This window comes from Castor canadensis, chromosome 11, assembly GCF_047511655.1.
Source record: "Castor canadensis chromosome 11, mCasCan1.hap1v2, whole genome shotgun sequence".
Lineage (NCBI taxonomy): Eukaryota > Metazoa > Chordata > Mammalia > Rodentia > Castoridae > Castor > Castor canadensis.
In genome coordinates, this window is record NC_133396.1 from 44,179,872 (window position 1) to 44,198,044 (window position 18,173).

General features: G+C 50.5%; 1 protein-coding gene and 1 long non-coding RNA gene across 5 annotated transcripts in view; one reads left to right on the plus strand and one right to left on the minus strand.

The window, feature by feature from the left end:
* Sez6 (seizure related 6 homolog) overlaps positions 1-3,009 on the minus strand; it is a 43,194-nt gene extending 40,185 nt beyond the window's left edge. For 2 of the 3 annotated variants that reach the window (XM_074046495.1, XM_074046494.1), the window contains exon 1: positions 2,674-2,862. In XM_074046495.1, coding sequence (XP_073902596.1) covers positions 2,674-2,728 — 55 coding nt within the window. In that variant the 5' untranslated portion in view covers positions 2,729-2,862. Of the gene's footprint in view, positions 1-2,673; positions 2,863-2,963 lie in introns of those variants that run through there. The other variant, XM_074046496.1, reaches the window with a different exon arrangement.
* The window catches only part of LOC141413800 (uncharacterized), a 72,677-nt gene that overhangs the window by 44,486 nt on the left and 10,018 nt on the right, over positions 1-18,173 (plus strand). The window contains exon 1 of one of the 2 annotated variants that reach the window (XR_012438701.1): positions 2,978-3,056. The exons of the other annotated variant lie outside the window; for it this stretch is intronic. This is a non-coding gene — a long non-coding RNA (uncharacterized lncRNA). Of the gene's footprint in view, positions 1-2,977; positions 3,057-18,173 lie in introns of those variants that run through there. 2 annotated transcript variants of the gene reach the window in all.

Consider the following 18,173-nt stretch of genomic DNA (forward strand, 5'->3'; position numbering starts at 1 on the left):
CGCAGAGTTTAATTAACTTTATTGATATTCAGAAATTAGGAGAACTACTAAAGGTAATTGCTCATTAAAAATCATTAAACTGACACAGCAGGCCCAGGCAGGCACAGCCCCTCTTGCACTGCCTTCTTCTCCGACTGTGGCAAGATTCCCCTGGCACCACCCAGGGGTTGGGAGGACATTTCATGGGGTGCCCCTCTTGCTTGGGTACCAGGGAGACTGCAGAAGAGAATAATAAAAAAATCCAGGGACTGGGCCTGCAGGGCGGTGCCTCTCACTCCATCTCCACTGACTACAGGGCCTCTGCTTCCCAGGACTCCTACAGCCTCTGGGCTGCGCCTGGCTGCATTGTGCAGCCTGAATCCCACATGTGAGCAAAGCTCTGAGGTCTGCGAGGCTGCAGGATGCACTGACCTGGCTGCAAATGCTCACAGCCCAAGGCTTTTGCTCCTTGAGGTTCTTGTTTGTTGTCTGCTCGCTGAAGTCTCCAGAACTCAGAGATGGACAAATGAACTGCCTCCCAGTGAGAGGATTAAGTACCCTAATGACTGGAACTTTGTCTCAATGCTAAAGAGGGAAGGGCTGCTAGACCGCTCAGCTCCAGGGTTCAGACCCTTTCACCTGCCAGACTGGTACTGCTTCTCCTCTCCCTTGAGGAGGAGAAATAAAGGTCTTCCTTAACAGTTGGGTTGGACCTCTACCCCCAAAACCATAGGCAACCCCACCGGGAACTACAGATTCTAATTAATCAGAGAGTGACACAGACTTTGGGCCACTAAGTAGGCAAATTCCTCCTAATGCTCACCCTCACACCTCCAGAGAGTGTGTGTGTGTGTGTGTGTGTGTGTGTGTGTGTGTTGGGGGGCGGGGTTTGAGGGACTTTCAGCCATACCAACCTTCCTCCTGAGGATTTGCAGTTTCACTCCTGTCTGCGGGAAGCTCTCTGGCAGAGCTGCACCTGCACACTAGTGGCCTCACAAGGGCTCACTGTTGAGTGCTCACTCAACATTAAGACCTCCCGAAGTGCAGACACCCCGGGGACCTGCTGCTCCAAACACATGACATCCGATTTCTCTCATACTGAGACCTACACACCCACAGACAAGGACTTAGATCGGATGCCAGGGGACAGACACAGGCCCAAGCCCCAGGGAAACTGTTCAGAATGAGGATGTGGCCAAACTCCATACAGGTCTGAATTCAGAGGGACATCCCTGGACAGCTCATCCGAACTACGGACTTCTGTTCCCTCTTCCGGTCCCTGGGGGTGGGGTTTACGGGATTCTTCTTTCTCCCTGCAATGTGAACACACGGTTGCAAGTTTCCCCAGCCGCGGGAGGATCCGGTGTGGGCAGCCAGGTGGCTAGGCTAGGGTACCATGCTGCTTGTGAATACTGCTAGAGGCTCAGAAAGGGGCTTCCACGCCCCTGGGGCCGGAGACGGGCGAGGGGGGGGGCGGGAATCCAAAACCCTGCAGTCCAGGGGCCCCAACCCAGCCCTGGCTGGACTGCCCTGACCTCTGACTGCAGTCTGGGTAGATACAGCGCGGTTAGAAACTGTCCCCTCCTACCCCCTCCACATCAGGCCAGCGAACCATATGGCGAGGGACAGTATGTCCCAACTCCAAGTGTGGTTTCTGCGACCCTACTAGCTGATCGGTAGAAGCGGGAAAAGGACCTGAGCATTCGTAGCTTCGAAGACAGCTTGTTTGAGCCAGGAGGCAGGTCTAGTCAGATTCCCAAACCTTCCTTCTCCGGAGCATAGAACCCACATCCTTTCTCCACAACTCCCTTGGTACCTATTCCAAAGCCAAGCTTCTCTTGACCCGGACCAATGAAGTTGAGGCTTGACTCCGCGCGGAGGGCTAGGGCACAGGGTAGGGGAACTTGTCCTCCCGTAGTGAGTCTGCCGTCATAGAGTGGATGCGGGCCAGGCTGGAAGGCAGGCCCGGAGGGAGGCATGTGCGTGTGCGTGTGTGCAAGGAAAGGATTTCGGGGAGGGCAGAGTCTCTATCCCAGGACTGCATCTGCTGCAGCCAGAGCACAGCAAAGAGTCGGATTGAGGGCCCACAGTATCTCCCCAGAATTGTGTTCTAGGTTTCGATTCTGTCGTGGCAGCGCCAAGGCAGAGGAAAGTGAGCGACGTCCCAACACCGGTTCCGGCCACCATCCGGCCCTGTTCCTCCGCAGTGAGGAGAGGCCCCGGAACCCGCGGCAAAGTCGAGCGAAGTTTGGCTGGCGGCAGCGGAGGCGGGACCGCGGGCCTTCAGCCGGACGGTCCCGACTCACCGCCCCGCGCCCCCTCCCCGCCCCCCGCCGCCTGCGCTCCGGCGCCCTAGACGCGTAGAGTGTAGCGAGGTAGCGCGCGGATGAGCGCTTGTGTGCAGGGAGGGGGTGGCGTGATGAATTGCAGCAGAGAAATCCCATTAGATCTGGGGAGATGATTAAAGGCGAGGTCTCGGCCGGGCGCGAATGGCGGGAGCAGCGGCAGCTTCCCGCCCGCCGAGCCCGCGCCCCGCCTGGCTCGGCCGGCGCCGGGGGCAGCGCAGCCGGCAGGACACGGCGCTTGGGCTGGACAATTGGACGCGCGGAGCTGTACTCCGCGACGGTCCTTCTTTCCGATCCCCAGGACTCCCCCGCTGCCCCCTTCCTGTTGCCGGACGCCGGAGTCCCTTACCGTGAGCCAAGAGCGCCAGCAGCAAGGGCAAGAGCAGCAGGACTGCTGGGTGCATGGTGATGGTTGCGGCCGCGCCCCAGGCCGGGGCCGAGGCCGGAGGGTTAGGGGTTCGGTGAGATGCGGGCACGGGGAAGGGATACAGAGCTGGGTTCGGCCGGGGAGAGGGAGCGGGGCCGCCGCCGCCGCCGCCGCCAGCGCCTGACAGAATCAGCACCACGGCCAGCGCCTGGCGTCGGCGCCGGGGATCGCCGAGCTGGGCTAGGGGCGGGGGCGCGGGAGGAGCTGCTTACCGTAAAGTCTCAAGCAAAGGCGCAGAAGACCCAGCGGCTGGAGCACAGGCTTCCGCGCCACCGCCAGCTCAGGGGAAGGACTGCCCTATTAATGTGAGCACACAGCCCCCGCCCTTCCGTGGTGCCCACGCCCAGCCAAGCCTGCCACCCTCTCCCCAGTTAGTAGCCTGCCAAGGTGGTAGGTTCTAATCCGATTCTCTTAGAGACAGCAACCCTTTCCCACCTCTCTCCACCCCATCCTGGTACCTGAGGGCCGCCAAGGGTGACCTGGGAAGACATCCATGAGTGAGGCAGCTGGTGAGGCCCAGTGTGCCCTTGTGGCAGCTCGGTCCTGGGCCGATAATGAAGATGGCTTTTGAGCGTACAAAGGATAATAAATTACTACTTTGCGCTCAATAAATGCCAGGGCTCCAGGCAGCTGCATCAGCAGCAAACTGTGTTCACAGAAAAGCTTAATTATCCTGATATTATAGTTAAAAGCCAGTGGCACTTGTGTCCTGGGGAGACATTCTCCACTTGGCAGGAGGCAACCTGGGCCAAAATGTGGGGAGCTGAAGGTCCCCATGCAGCTCTGGCTCTCCAGCTCCTGCCTTGTCCCCTCTATAGGAACAGAGTAGCCACAGTGACAGCCAGTGGGCGCAGATCCTTTATGCAAATAACTGCTCAGGCTCCTGGAACTGGTGGAGAAAATGTTACAGGCCTGAAGGTAGGGGGTCTCTAGGGATGTTTTGGTTATTTTTTGAATTTTCAGTTATTATTATTTTAAAATTTTTCGTTATTATTTTGTAGTTTTGGGGATCAAACCCAGGGCTGTTTTAGATGAAGAATTGAAGGAGGTCCAGGGGAGTAGCCAAAAAGGCAATACATGAAAAAGGCAATGGCATGAAACAATAAGTTTCCAGGGCTCTGTTTGAGCCCCATTGAGTCACAGGGCAGTAAGGGGGTTAGTCACAGCTGTGTCATACTTGAGGCTGCTGTTTAGACCCAGCGGGCAATGGTTGGGTGCACTTAGATGAGCTTCAGTGGATACAATAGGATATAACCATGGGGCTGGTGTTATTCATCCTTGTAAAGGAAGAGGAAGGCTAAACTCCCTGTAAGCCTCTGAGAGGAGGTCAGTTTTGTGTTTTGTTCTTTTCATATGGAACAATGCCCTTCCTAACCTCATCCTGGGAGGTGACAAAACTTTCCTTAACTCTCATTTCTCGAAGAATCTTATGGTCCTCACAGTCTTCCAGCTCTGTCCCTCTGATTCTCTCTAGATTCTCTTTCTGGCTCTGGGGAACCGCCTTGACTGCTGTAAAGAATCCCAGACAGAAGGCAGGTGGTGTGTGGAATTAGCCGAGGATGATGCTGGGAGAGGATTTTTGGACAATTGTTTTGAGAAGCTGAGGAAAAAAGAGCAGTGGCAGAAGGATGGCAGGAAGGAGAAGCTTTGACAAAAGGATTAGAGATGAGGAGAAAAAGCCTGAAAAGAAGGGACATTGGGGGAGGGAGAACAAGTTGCCAACAGAGGAGGGGTATAGGCAAAGAAGTAGAAGGTTCTGAGGCTGAGGGAAGTTTGAGGAAATACTGGCAAAGGTTATGAGATTCCTCCTTTCCTCCTAGAGCTTTTCTCAGATCCCTGGGTCCCTCAGAACTAGGCGGCATGGACAGAGGTGGGAAAATCATGACCCAGGGATGAAACTTGTGAGAATGATTTGTGGTGATTTGGAGGCTGATGGAAGGCTCACCTGACTCTCTTGACAGTGGGGCTCTTGATGCACTGAGCACTACCCATAAGGAGGGTAGAATGGGAACCTGCTACATGACCTACTTCCTAAACTAATCTAGGCATTCAGGAGGGGGTCCACTGGAGACTACAAGTCCCAGAATACAGCACTCTGCCCTGAGCTCAGAGAATGGGTTTGTACTGCATGATGGGAATAATAATGCACCTGGGCCATCTCTCCCTCTTAAAGATGGTCAACATGGCTTCTATGCAATGTGTTTCCACCCAGGGCCAAACTGGGAAGCTGCAGGGTTTTTGTCAAGTACTTTCTCTTGTGCCTCCAAGGCATGAGACCATGGTATCACCCACAAATCCAGGACAATAAAATGCCCAAGAAGCTATTCAGCTTACACAAAGCTTACAGGCATATAGTATATTTTATTCCTATACACATCTGAAAGTGGTCACCTGGGGGGACCTGCAAGGTTCCTTCACTGGTCTCATTGCTCCTATCTTCTGTGTCCGCCACCTGCTTCTTTGCCCCCAGAGGACCCTGGGCTTCCTCTGTAATTGCTTGCTAAATTGTCTGTCTTCTCTACTAGTTGCCGACTCTGTGAAGGCATGAACTATGTCTGTCTCATCTACCCCCAACCTAATTCAGTAGCCAGGACATTGTTGATAATATTTGTGAATAAATGGTGGGCATGAGTGGTGTCTAAATCCAAGACAAGTTATTGGTGCCACTTGAGAACTATGAGATAATGGAGAAGGGGAAATTGCTTCAGGTCCATGAAGGCTTCACACAGCAGATGGGCGAAACCAAGTTGAATATACTTTAAGTTTTAGTTAATGGAAGAGAGAGGAGGACATCCAATGGAAGAGGGAGGCTGTCTAGAGTGGGGGCCATGGTTTATGCAGAAGCATAGTGATGAAAAAATGTAAGATAGTTGGGGTCAGTGAGAAGACTGGTTCTGTGGAAGAGAGTCACTCTAGGAAAGGAGGAGGAAAGGGTGGAGTAGGCTGTGGGAGGTGGGGCCAGGCTGTGGGAGGCTTTGTGGTCATTTGAGCAGCAGGACATCTTGGTGGTTACACCTCACTCATCAGTGAAGATATTTGCACTGAAATGGGGAGCCTGGAATAATCATTAAGGTGGGTCTTCCTTCCTTCCTTCCTTCCTTCCTCCCTCCCCTCCCTCTCTCCCCTCCCCTCCCTCGCTCCCTGTCCCTCTTCCTCCTCCTCCTCCTCCTCCTTCTTCTTCTTGTTACTGGGGTTTGAACTCAGGGCTTCATACTTGCTAGGTAGTTGCTCTACTGCTTAAGCTACACCTCCAGCCCTATTAAGATAGGTTTTCAATCTCCATGGCAAGTGGTAGGAACTGTGGTGTTCCAACTCAGAAAGTGTAGATCTGGGCTACTATGGCTGGATCAGGACTGGGAGCCACAGAGGGAAGAAGGTGCTCACCAAGCCCAGAGACCCTCACCCTCTGCCCAGACAGGGTCAGATTTTTAGCCCACATTCTTGGAGAAGTCAGCCTCACTTTACCACTTCCAGACAGCCCATCAACTTGTGGGATTGCAGGCACACTGGGACTTATTTTGAAGTCTCTGCTGGATGACCCTTGCTTTCTGAGCAAGAAGAGGAGAAAACCTCTCTCCTCCAAGACAACTTTCAAACCAGAACTCTATCACCTTTGGAGCCAAAGGGATTTTGGGGATCCAGAGACTGCAGGGGCACAGAGCTATCTGTTTACCTCAACCTGCTTCTTAGCATGGGTCCCCAGTCCTTGTAGCATCTTGAAAAATTGAGAATGCCAAAGCCTGGGTTCCCGGGTTACTGAAAGTCAACTTTTTGAATTTAGGGGCAGGAAAAGGAAGAGCCCTGCCCTGGTAAAACAGAATCCTGGCTTCTGGGCGTTTGCTTCACTCCAGGAGCAAGAGCCCAGTGTGGATGGAGACAGCAGAGAAAGTGGTTTGATGTGTGCTACTTTCCATCTCTAAACCAAGGCCTCTAGCCTGCCTACCACCCCCAGCCAGGCCTTTGATCCTCCACAGCTCCATAAATGTTTAATGCCACTGGCTGGGCAGACGTGAGGCAGGTGCTAGAACACAAAGACTGGGGATAGGACTCGAGACCCACGATGTTGGCTAGATTATTTTCATGTAGGAGCCCTGGGATGGGTGGGAGAGGTCCTTGCCCCCTCTATGTGGAGGGAGAAGTCCCAGGGTTCAAGTTTGTGGCACTAATAAAGAAAACTCTAAAAACCACCAAGGGGCTGAAAATAAAATGAATAATCAATTGCAGAAGCCCAATCCCCGGTTTGATTGAAGGAGAAATATGGAAAGTTAAATGACAATCAAATGCAAATACAGCTCAACAAACACCATAGCAATTACCAGGTGCAGGAACCACATGGTGCTTGCAGGCAGCGGGGGTTGGCAATTTGGAAGCCTGGGTCTGTGTAGAGGTGATGGGCATGGGGCTATTTTAATGGACAGTTAAATAGATGCAAAAACCTTGCATCTACTTTGCATACACTGCTGGTGAGTGGGGAACTGGAATCCAGGAAGGCTGTGCTACCTTCATGGCTGCCTCTGAGTCACTTCAGATGGAAAGGGCCCTGAGTGCTCCAGAGGCTAGGCCAGAGTGAGTGCAGATCAAAGGGTTGCGCCAGGCTCATTGGATACTTCCCACCAGCTGGTGCTGAAGGTGCAAGAGCTGAAAATGAAGGGAGCCCATGGGGTCCTCCCTGAAGGTCTCAAGGCTCTGGTCTTCCAACAGCCCAAAGGCCCTGGTAAGAATGGCCTTCTTCTCTACATTTGCATAATGCTTTGCATCTCATTTGAATGCTCTTAATTTGGTGTCAGGCTAGGTTGGCACAGTGCAGGAAAGAGAACAGCTGGCCTTCTCCCTCTGCTTGTACCCCAGGGCTTACTCTGAGTATAGCCCTCCCCAATTTAGGGGGCATGAGGCCTCCACTTCCACTACCCGCTCCATGTTCCCTGATGCTTGGAGAGTCTCCTAGTAAAGCCAGCTCCTGAAAGCTAAGGCTGCCTGGGCAGTGTGGCCAGCTGCAGAGTTATGCTGAAGGAAGAAAGGGTCCCCCAAGGGCACCCTTGCCAGACCCAGAGACACCATGGGAGGATGCTGGGAGCCTTTGTCTCCCCAAGCAATCAAGGCAGCTTGACTTGGAGAGGGTCCAAAGATAATAACCAGGAGAGGGAGGAACAAAGACAGGTGATAATCTCAGAGAAATATAGAAGCTGTAGAAATAAAATCCTTTGAACTCAATAGTCCTAATGTTTGAACTTACATAAGATACATCTGTCCAGAGGCGTTGGGTTTATGGTGCCATTTTGGCACCTGGGAACCTGGTACCAAGTTGATGGCCATGTGATAGAGAAGTGGGTCACCAGGTGGGGTGATCTCCTGAGAAAGAGGGAAGAGGCCCTGGGTATATGTGGGCTGCTGTGGTAGGTAGGAATCAGGGGGCCACAGTGAGCTGGAGGTAGAGGTAGGTGAGCCAAGCTGGCTGAAATGCCCTTCAAAGCATCTTAGTTCTTTCCTACATGGAACCAGTTAGGATGCCCCACTGATTTCTTGCTTAGGTGACCTGACCTGGAGCCTTGGTCAATAGACCACAGACTATTTATGCATGTAACAGGCAAAGAGGATCTGGGCACTGGTGGCTCATGCCTATAATCCTAGTTACTTGGGAGACAAATCAGGAGGATCACAGTTTGAAGCCAGTTTGGAGGAAATAATTCTCAAGACTCCATCTCCAAAATAACCATGGACTGGAGGTGTGGCTCAAGTGGTAGAGCACCTGCTTTGCATGTGTAAAGCCCTGAGTTCAAACCCCAGTCCCACCAAAAAAAAAAAAAAAAAAAGGCAAGGATGGAGTTACCATGAACCAAAACAAAAACTGGTCTCCTTTGGTCAGGGACAGCCCCTCCACACTATGGAATCCTAGGACCAGCTCCACTCCCCTCTGTAGACTAGGGAAGGATGGGGGAGATGTGAACAAATGTCCCAAGCAGATTGACCTCACCCTCTGTCCCTGACAGAGTTGATCCTGGATCAGGTTGGGGACAAAAGAATGTTCCCCTTCTTATTCCTGAGACAAGACTGGGGGGTGGTGATTTGAATAATGTGAGAGGATAATTATTTTTCTCTTTTGAGCAAACCCCAGCGCAAAGCTTTGCAATTACATAAGGGATGGACTCATAGCAGATTCACATTTTACAGAAGGGCCTCAAGTATTTCTTCTTTAGAAAGATTGCCACATGCATTGAAAGCAAATTCACAATAATTTGGTATATTCCTCATCTTAAAGGAAGTCAGTACCTAAGTTCAGTAGACCTTTCCTGACCTTTAAAAATAATAATAGTGCCAGGCACCAGTGACTCCATCTCCAAAATAACCACGGCAAAATGGGCTGGAGGTGTGGCTCAAGCTGTAGAGTACCTGCTTTGTAAGCATGAAGCTCTGAATTCAAACCTAGTCTCACCAGATAATAATAATAATAATGGCACCATTTAATATTTGCTGTTCCAGGGCATTAAGCCAGGGAATTGAACTGCATCCTTACAACAGTCCTCTGAGGCAGTACAGTGTGTAATTGTCCCCAATGCACACATGAGGACACTGAGGCTCCAGGTGGCTCAGTGATTTGGAGATAGTTAGTGGTGAAACCACAATGCACCACCAAGGCAGGGCAGAAAGGCAGAAGCCTGTGGGCTTTTGCAGGAGCAAATGGTGGGGGAATCACAAGTTCCTTGGTTGGCGGGGGGAAGCACAGCTTCTTCTCCTGTCTCACCTGAAGGAGACCTGGACCTAGAACTTCTCAGGGTTGCAGGGCTTGGAGGGTGGGCTGCTCAGAACATGAAGGGAGGTCGGTTACTTATTGATTTGTTCGTTTGACAGATACTTAATAAGTGTCTGGTACTTGACTGGGGATCCAAACGTCAGTGAAAGCACAGATTGCCCCTGCTCATGCAGATGTCAAGGTCTAAGGTGGGAGACAGTACACAGAACACTTGACTGCATGCAAAACTGCATACAGCAGGTGCTCAGAACGGGAGACCCACAATGGGGATTTGAGGGCTTCCTGGAGGAAGTAGTAACTGCATAAGAAGCCAAAGGACAAGTATGTTATTTGACGAGAGAATGGACAGGAAGTGCATTCTGAGTTGGGGACAAAGCATGTGCACAATAGGCAGGACTAACAGGTGATTAGTGTGGCTGGGTGGCAGAGAACAAGGAGTGCGGTGCTGGATGTGGCTGAAGAGGTAATAGGCATTGTGTTCAGAGCTGAGGGGTCCTGCATGACCTCTAGACTCCCCAGCCGCCCAGCCACCTGCCCATCTCTTCACTCATCCTTCACCAAACACCTACCCAGGGTATTCATCACCCTGTCACTCATTTGTTTACCAAATGAGGGAACATTTATTGAGCACTTTGTGTGTGCCAGGACCTGAGTTGGCTCCTGGAGAGGCAGAGCTCTCAAGGAGTTCCCAGGCCAGGAAAGGGAGACAGAGTCCCAACACTGATACAGCTTTGCTAGCTCTATAAGGCTGTGGATGCCCTTGAGGCCAAGTGTTTCCCATGGGCCACTCCCCAAGGCCAGGGAACATTCCCTCCAGGGAGCTCTTCCAGCCACAGATCCTCTTGGCATCTGATTCTATTCCTTCCAGCTGAAAAAGCCACCCATCTCTTACATCAAAGTGGGGTACATTTCTGCTGTTCCTTTTCATGGGCCCCTCCCTTTTCCTCAGTTCCAGGAAAAGCCAGATGAAGTAGCAGATCATGGTTATGTTTCCTTTATGATCCCTAAGGAGCTGGCTTCAGACCCACCTCTAACCTCTTCCTCTTTTGGCTGTGAATGTAGGACAGAAATCCCAAGTGGTACTCAATCCCACCCCACACTCCTCCTTGAACTGCTTGTCCTCTGCTTATGACATCACAATGGTCTCTATGGCAACTGATTGCATCATTGGTCCTTAAACTTACAGAATCTGTAGGTCCAGACAATGGCCTGGAGGAAAAAAGGAGGCTATAAAATGGAGACCTGAGATAGAAGCTATCTCCTACAAAGGGGAGGGGCAGGGCATCCAGGCTTATGAAGGGAGGAGGACTCCACTTCTCTGTCCATCTATTTGAGGCCATGCTAGTCAACTTGAAACAGCAATACCTTTCAAAAAGGGAGACTACTCACCAAGAGGCTGAGGGGCAGTGCATAGACTTCAAAGTCAGGCCTGAGTTCAAATCATCCCAGTGTTATGCTTGCCTTGGGTGTATTTCAGAACCTCCACTTCTTTACCTATAAAAGTGGTGCTACTTGCCTTTCAGAAATGTATTTGGTAAGATAACGCATAGGAGGGATTGTCACATAGTAGGTGCTCAATAAATGTTTGCAATACTCATTTTTCTACCTCAGCCCTTAGCCTGAGGGCTTTTATATCATTTGTGCTTTTTTTTTTTAATTTTTATTTTACTCATATGTGCTCATTTGTGCTTTTTAAATTTATTTTGAGGTACTGGGGTTTGAACTCAGGGCCTCATGCTTGCTAGGCAGGTACTGTACCACTTGTGCCACTCCACCAGCCCCTTTTTGTGAAAGGGTGTTTCAAGATAAGGTCTCAAAACCTATTTGCCTGGGCTGGCTTTGAACAGTGATTCTCTTGATCTCTGCCTCCTGAGAAGACAGGATTACAGGTATGAGCCACCAGCGCTTGGCTTTGTTTGTGCTTTATCAATGCTTCTGGCAGAAAGTGAAGTGTATGAAATAGAGGGCAGTGTTTAGAGGAGGGTTCAAATCCTCCTGCTGCTGCTTCCCAATTGTAAGACTTTGAGCAAGTTGTCACACCTCTCTAGGCCTCTGTTTCCTTGACTGTCAAGTGGAAAATCACAATTGTATTGCCTTCATAGGGGTACTTAGAATGAAGTGAGACCCTGCAAGTGAACAACACAGCCTGGCCACATTGGTGCCTGGCATGTGGCAGCAATTCTCCTGGGGAGGCTGTTTCTGCATGTGCCACATGGTCTCTGCCCACAGTCAGCTTTCAGGAAATGTGAGTTCATCTGTGGGGTATCCAGAACTAGGAGGTGGGGGAGCCTCAAGACAGGACCATGGGGATGGCGGCCTCCCCAGGAAGGGCCCCCTTCCCTTTCTGGATTCCCCCAGAGAGAATACCCAGTAGTGCTGCCCAGCCAGCCCAGCCCAGGGGCTTTGTGCTCTTTGCTGTCACAGCCAGTGCTGCTCACTGATCCGAGAAGCCAAAGCCAGAGGCTGACACGTGGCAGAGGCTCAGCCTCAGTTCAGGTGAACTGAGTTAGACTGATATCCAGTAATATACGGGCTAATATATCTTCTGCACACATCCTGGGCCAGGCTCTCTTCTAAGCACTTTACATATTGCTGATTCTCACAACAACCTATAAGGTAGGTACTGTTATTATACATTTTAAAAACAAGGAAACAAAGGCACTGAGTAATCTGCCCAGAGTCACACAGTTAATAAGCAATAATAGAGCAACGGTTTGAACCCAAGCTCCTGGGCTCTACGACCTACACTCTTAACTCCCATAGCACCTCAACACCATGGGCCATGTCTTTCCATTCAGTCATATGTGCCCCTCTCTTCTTCCAGCTAACCTAACCCTGCCCAATGCAGCTCAAAGAATGCAAATTCTCCTCCACCAGCCTCAGTCATCTGCCTTCCTCTTTGGCGGAAAAAAAGCTGTGGCTGCTACCACCACAGCCAAAGCCACTACCGGATCCCTTGCTTATTTCAAGTCCTCTAAAGCTTGTTGAGTTCTTAACTTATTAAAGATAAGCACATGGAAATAGAGAGCAAATCTCTTTATTTATGACATAATCTCCAGCCCAGAAAAGCGGCAGGAACAGTGTTGCCTATATTAGGGAACCAATAGGAAAAAAATCAATTAGATCCGCCAGAGCGTTTCACTATTAACTCTCTTCTGATGTTTCTTTTAGGGCTGGCTGTGTGGGTCTCCTTCAGCGGCAAAACTGGAGGCGAGAGGAGAGCTTTGTAGAAACAGGGTGGGCGATGTCACAAGGAAGACAGCAAACAGGCTTCCAGATAGGCAGGGAGTGTCTTCATCCATGGTCTCTTACTGCTGTCCAAACCTCAGCCAGGAAGTTCTTGTGTTGGTTTAACCTCTATGCTTCTTGCTACAATTTCAGCTGGTGCCTTCAAGGGGGCTGGCTTTTCTTGGCTTCACGCAAACTTGAACCCCAAATCTAATCACATTTCTGCTGGATTTGTTGAGGGCAGGTTCCTCTTTCTGCAGGAACAACATTCTGCAGAGGTTCTTTTTTTTTTTTCAGGTCTTGGCTTTTATTTATTTATTTATCTGCAGGGGTTCTTACTGACTTATGTCTACTGGAATCTTCCACCTCAGATCTGTGGCTATGCACAAGGTGCCAATGTCCACCTGTCTGCAACTTCTAAGCCATCTTCCAGAGAGAGGGCTCGCCTCCAGGGACAGCTGGCTCCCGTAGAAACCCAGGTTTCATCTCCTTGAAGGCAGGGGACCGTGGCTTGTTCAGTAGGTTCTCAGGCACGTAGCAGGTGCTCAATACATATTCATTGAATCAAGAATACTTATAATCCACTGGTTGAATGCTCACTGTCCCTAGGCTGAGAAAGGTAGGTGTTTTGTTAACTGAAATAGGACCCCCTCTGCTGCTCCCTTGAGCCAGAAGACAGCCTGGAAGAGCCTTCCAGCTTTGTTTTGTTTGGTATTGCTTTTTGGCCAGAAGCAGAAACTCTGAGAAGCAGGTATTATAACCCCTATTTTACAGACAAGGAAATAGACTCAAAGAGAAGTTACTTGTTCAAGCTTCTAAGTGAATCAGATATCCTGCATCCATGAGGAAGTCCTTCTTGCAGTCTAACCTAAATCCTTCCTTGCTCAGCAACACTAGTTCCTTCTCCATTGCATGGAAGCAGAGAACAGCATTACCACTTGTGCAAACTTCTCTGTGCAGAAGTGTCCACCAGCTCTTTTCACCCTGTTGTCTCAAAATGAATATTAAACACCAAACCTTGCAGAGGCCAATCCTTCAGGGCAGGCAATGAACCAACCTTCCTCACGCCTGTTCATTATTATAATTAATATTGAGCCGGGGTTGGTGGCAACCTCGCCCTTGATAGGTATTTGGGCTATTTTAGAAGCTTATTCAGATCAATGACAGACAGCTCCAAATAGATAAACTCCCCGCCATCCAGACGAATCAATTGCAACACTGCCGTCACAACAAGCCCAAGAAATCAATCTGATTTCAGGCGACATGGTAACTAAGCGTTGGGCAAGCTGGTTTTAATTTCCGTGTGGCTGAGACCCAGCTTCCTGTGCTCACTGGAGCACCCCTCTTTCCCAGCTGCTGCTCCATGCCCAAGTGCACAGGGCCCTTGGAGGGCTCAGGCCGACAAAGCAGCTGTGTGGACAGACTGACCTGGAGGTGGTAGGATTTTGAGACTCTTAAGCCCCCAGACCCAGAAGGAGCTGACTCAGATCCGTAGCTAAGAACCTTGTTTTGCTGGCTTCAGCTCCGATTTTCCGCTGCCCTCTGCAAAAACCAAGCCTGGAGGCCCTTCTGGGCTGCTTCCCAAATCGGGGAGCTGCAGAGGTAGGCTGTCCACCTCTGGCACCACAACAACTGCCCTTTTTGGCCTAGCAGGGCAGCAAAAAGCTCAGCAGAAGGAGCCTTTTATGCTATGCCTAGGCACTATGCTAAGTACTTTACACAGTTCTTCCTTCCTTCCTTCCTTTCTTTCTTTCCTTCCTTCCTTCCTTCCTCCCTCCCTCCCTCCCTTCCTTCAGTATTGGGGACTGAATTTAGAGCCTCCCACTTGCTAGGCAGGCACTCTACCACTTGAGCCACGCCCCAGCCCTTTTTGCTTTATTTTTTGGATAGGGTCTCATGCTTTTTGCCCAAGGCCAGCTTCAGACTCAGAGATCCTTCCATCTAAGGCTCCCCCCACCATAGCTGGAATTACATATGTGAACCATCACACCTGCTTGTTAGTTGAGATGGGCATCTTGCTTTTTTGCCCAGGCTGGCCTTGAACCACTATTTTCCCAATCACCCCACATAAGTGGGATTACAGGTGTGAACCACCGCACCTGGTCCCCCAAGTCTTCTTTTTCTCAATGATGCTTTATTTTTAGGGTGGGACTGGGGTTTGAACTCAGGGTCTCACACTTGTTAAGCAGACACTCTACCACTTGATCCATTTCACCAGCCCTCCCTACATCTTCTTTTTAACCCTTGTATCAGACCAAGGAGAGGGGTAGCAATTATCCACTTTTGAGTATCTTGTCAGAGTCACAAAGCTTGTGAGTGTAGAGACTGGGTTAGAGCCCATGTTTATTAGACTTCTGTGCCTAAGCTTGAACAACGTGCTCTGCTAAAGATGACATGTGGCTCAAGTGGTAGAGTGCCTTTCTAGCAGTTCGGTTCCCTGAATTCAAACCTCAGTACCACCACCAAAAAAGAAAAAAAAGAATTTACAAGGATGACATTTGAAGTGTCCTCATTTTCCACCTGCCTGGATCAGCAAAGCTAGGGCTCTTCCAGCCGTCTTTCTTGTGAAGTCGCCCATTAGTAGTGACTATTCCTTCTGATTTCACCTTGGTGCTTCAGGTCCTGAGTTGAGGGTATTGAGGAGATGAGAGGGGTGGGAGGCTGAGCTGGCCCCTTCCCACACCTCCCAACCAGAGTATCCATGAGTGTGGGGCTGGGACAGGCAGCAAAGGACTGGGAGGTGTGGCTTTGTAGCAGATACTTCTTGCTACAATTTCTAGCCCAACCACTTATTGGTTGAATAATCCCGGCAAGTGTCTTAACTGCTTGAAACTTCCCTTGTGGTGACTCTGCTGTGAGGACAGTTCTACCCAATCCTTAGATTATGAGAAGTCAAATGAACCCCTGCACATGGGTGCCTGGCACAGAGCAGGTGCACCACATGTGTTAGGTTCCTCTCTCCCTTTCTTGCCCTTGCTCTTTCTGGTTATCTGGTCCCAAATGGCCAAGGTCAGGGCTTTTCAAATAGGTTTTGGCTAAATAGCAAAGCAAAGCAAAACTAAACAAAAACAAAACTTTTTTTTTTTTTTTTTGAGACAGAGTCCCACTGGCCTGGAACTCACTATGGGTAGGTAGCCCAGTTTGGCCTTGAACTCTCTATCCTCCTGCCTTAGCCTCCCTAGTGCTGGGATTACAGGCGTGTTCTGCCAGGCCCATCAGCTAAGAAACTCTTGAATCGGGATACATTCCTGATTAAGAGTTTGTACCCTTACATACATTCCAGGTAAGAACAGTTCAAGGGAGTTGGTCAGAGGGTGATAGGGCTGAAGTTTTGTGCCCTCATGGTCCCAGCCCCAGAGCAGCCTGTCAGGTACTTCCACAGAGCACTGGGCTGGGGGGTGAATTTGTGACTGCAGCACAATCTCAGTCACCAGTCACCTCAAGCCTGCTCTGGATTTAGCGCATGACCATTTAGATGCTGACTGGCTGAAGCTGCCACTAGTCACAGGGAGGCCACATATTGGTCTGTTCTGTGCCAGGAGAGTAGGGCATTGTGGCTGGGAGTCATAGATCTGGGGGCCAGGTGGTCCTGGACTGTGAAGGGAGCTTCTGTCTGTCCTGGGGAGCACTGGGCTAGACCACCTCTCAAGGGAGGTAAAAGCCTTGCGCATCAGGCTAGCACCATGTTCTCCTAAGGGAGGCCAGGACTTCCGGACACTGAAGCCCAGCAATAGAGAATGATGTAACATCACACAGCAGCAGAAGCAGATTGAAACCCTGGCTTCGGTGGCTTCAGAGGGTTGGGACTGTCCCTGACTCTCTCCTCTCCCTACACTGGCTACCCCCACTCCCTGTTCTGCAGAAAATGATCTATCAGCCCTTTTACCCACCAAATTCAGAACAGGAAGAGAGAAACTAAAATGGAAGCAGGAGGGAATGGGCATAGCCACCGCGAGAGACTTCCTAACAGCTTGTCTCCAGGATAGGTTATTAAAGAGGCAGGGTACTCTCTCTGGTTTCTGGAACAGTGTCAAGTTCAGCAGGACCCCTGTGGCTTCTACAGCCTAAAAGCTACTGAGAGACAAGATGACCTCTGCTGTGTGTGGTTTTGTCTTTTGTAACTCTTAGTTTTTGAATAGGTAATATCTGCACATGATTCCAGAAAGCGCCCCAAAGGTTGTTCTGTGAGCCTTCCCTCCTCCCTTGTCCTGTCTGGACGTGGGCAAACAAAGAGAGACACCCACTCTCTCCTTAGTTCTATTTTTAATACACAAGATGTAGCATTCCTTGCACACTTCTGTTCCTTGCTTTTGTCACCTGACAATATATCTTGGAGATTACTCTGAATCAGTACATAAAGAGCTGCCTTACTCTTAGGTATCTTTTTATGGTCACAGGCTTCTCGGGAGCTCAGAAGTAATCACATCTGGTTTGATTAGCTTCACATTTCCATTTACGGCGTCGCCGCCCAGAGAGGGCAGGAAACCTCTCCAAGGTCACGCAGCAAGGACTAGGGAGCCGCGCCAGGCTTCTCCCCCTTCTCTGTCCCCAGCAGCCTCGAGGTTGAGAGCTGCCCAGGCGACCAGGACTGGGAGTGGGGAGGCGGGTGGGGTGAGGGGGGGGTGTCCCTAATTGAAATGCTCTCAGCGCTGCTAGCTTGCCATCCGCACCTGGCGGGGTGGGCGGTGCGCGGTACAGAGGGGGCCCCGCTGGCTCCCCGCAAACCCGCGCCGCGTGCTTCCCGGGAATGAACTCCAGGGGCCCGAGGTGAGCTTCCCCGGCTGCTCACACCGCAGCCGCGTGGCACCGAAGAACACGGGTACTTTTTTTCTTCCGTGCCTGACAGCTCATTAGAAGAATTAATTTACTCCAGCGTTTGCAGTTTAAAGGACATTATTTACTGGTTAATTGTTGTTATTACAAAATGTTAAATATCATTATTTATTTCCCAGGCCCTGACAGCTTCTCTGGCAGGAATTTATTAGGTGAGACGGTAGCATGGGGGGTGCCCCTGTACCGGGCAGTGTTAAGGTGTGTGTGTGGAGGGGTCCCCAGGTTTAGGTCTCTGGGCAGGTTTGGCACTTTGAGGGCTGAACGCAAGGGACTGCACCTGGCCCACTCGAAGACCAGTGATCACTGCCTCAACACCATTTCTGCACTGATAAGTGAAAGGGTGGTGGCAGACAGGGGACGTGAGCTTCCATAAAGCTGCAGTTTGGGGGTTAGGGTGGCAGTTACCAGGAGCCCAATGCTCAGAATAAGGCCTGGATCTTGGATCCTTCTCTTAAAAGGTTATTTCTAAAAAATGTAAGTCTTCAGGCTTCTGTCCTGAACTCACAGGGTTTAAGAGCTAGAAGGAAGTGGAGTGGTTAGCTAGTGAAAGGATCACACACTGGTGGGCTCCCGGCTGTAGTGGCCTATGGATTTTTCTGAGTTTGACCTGTTC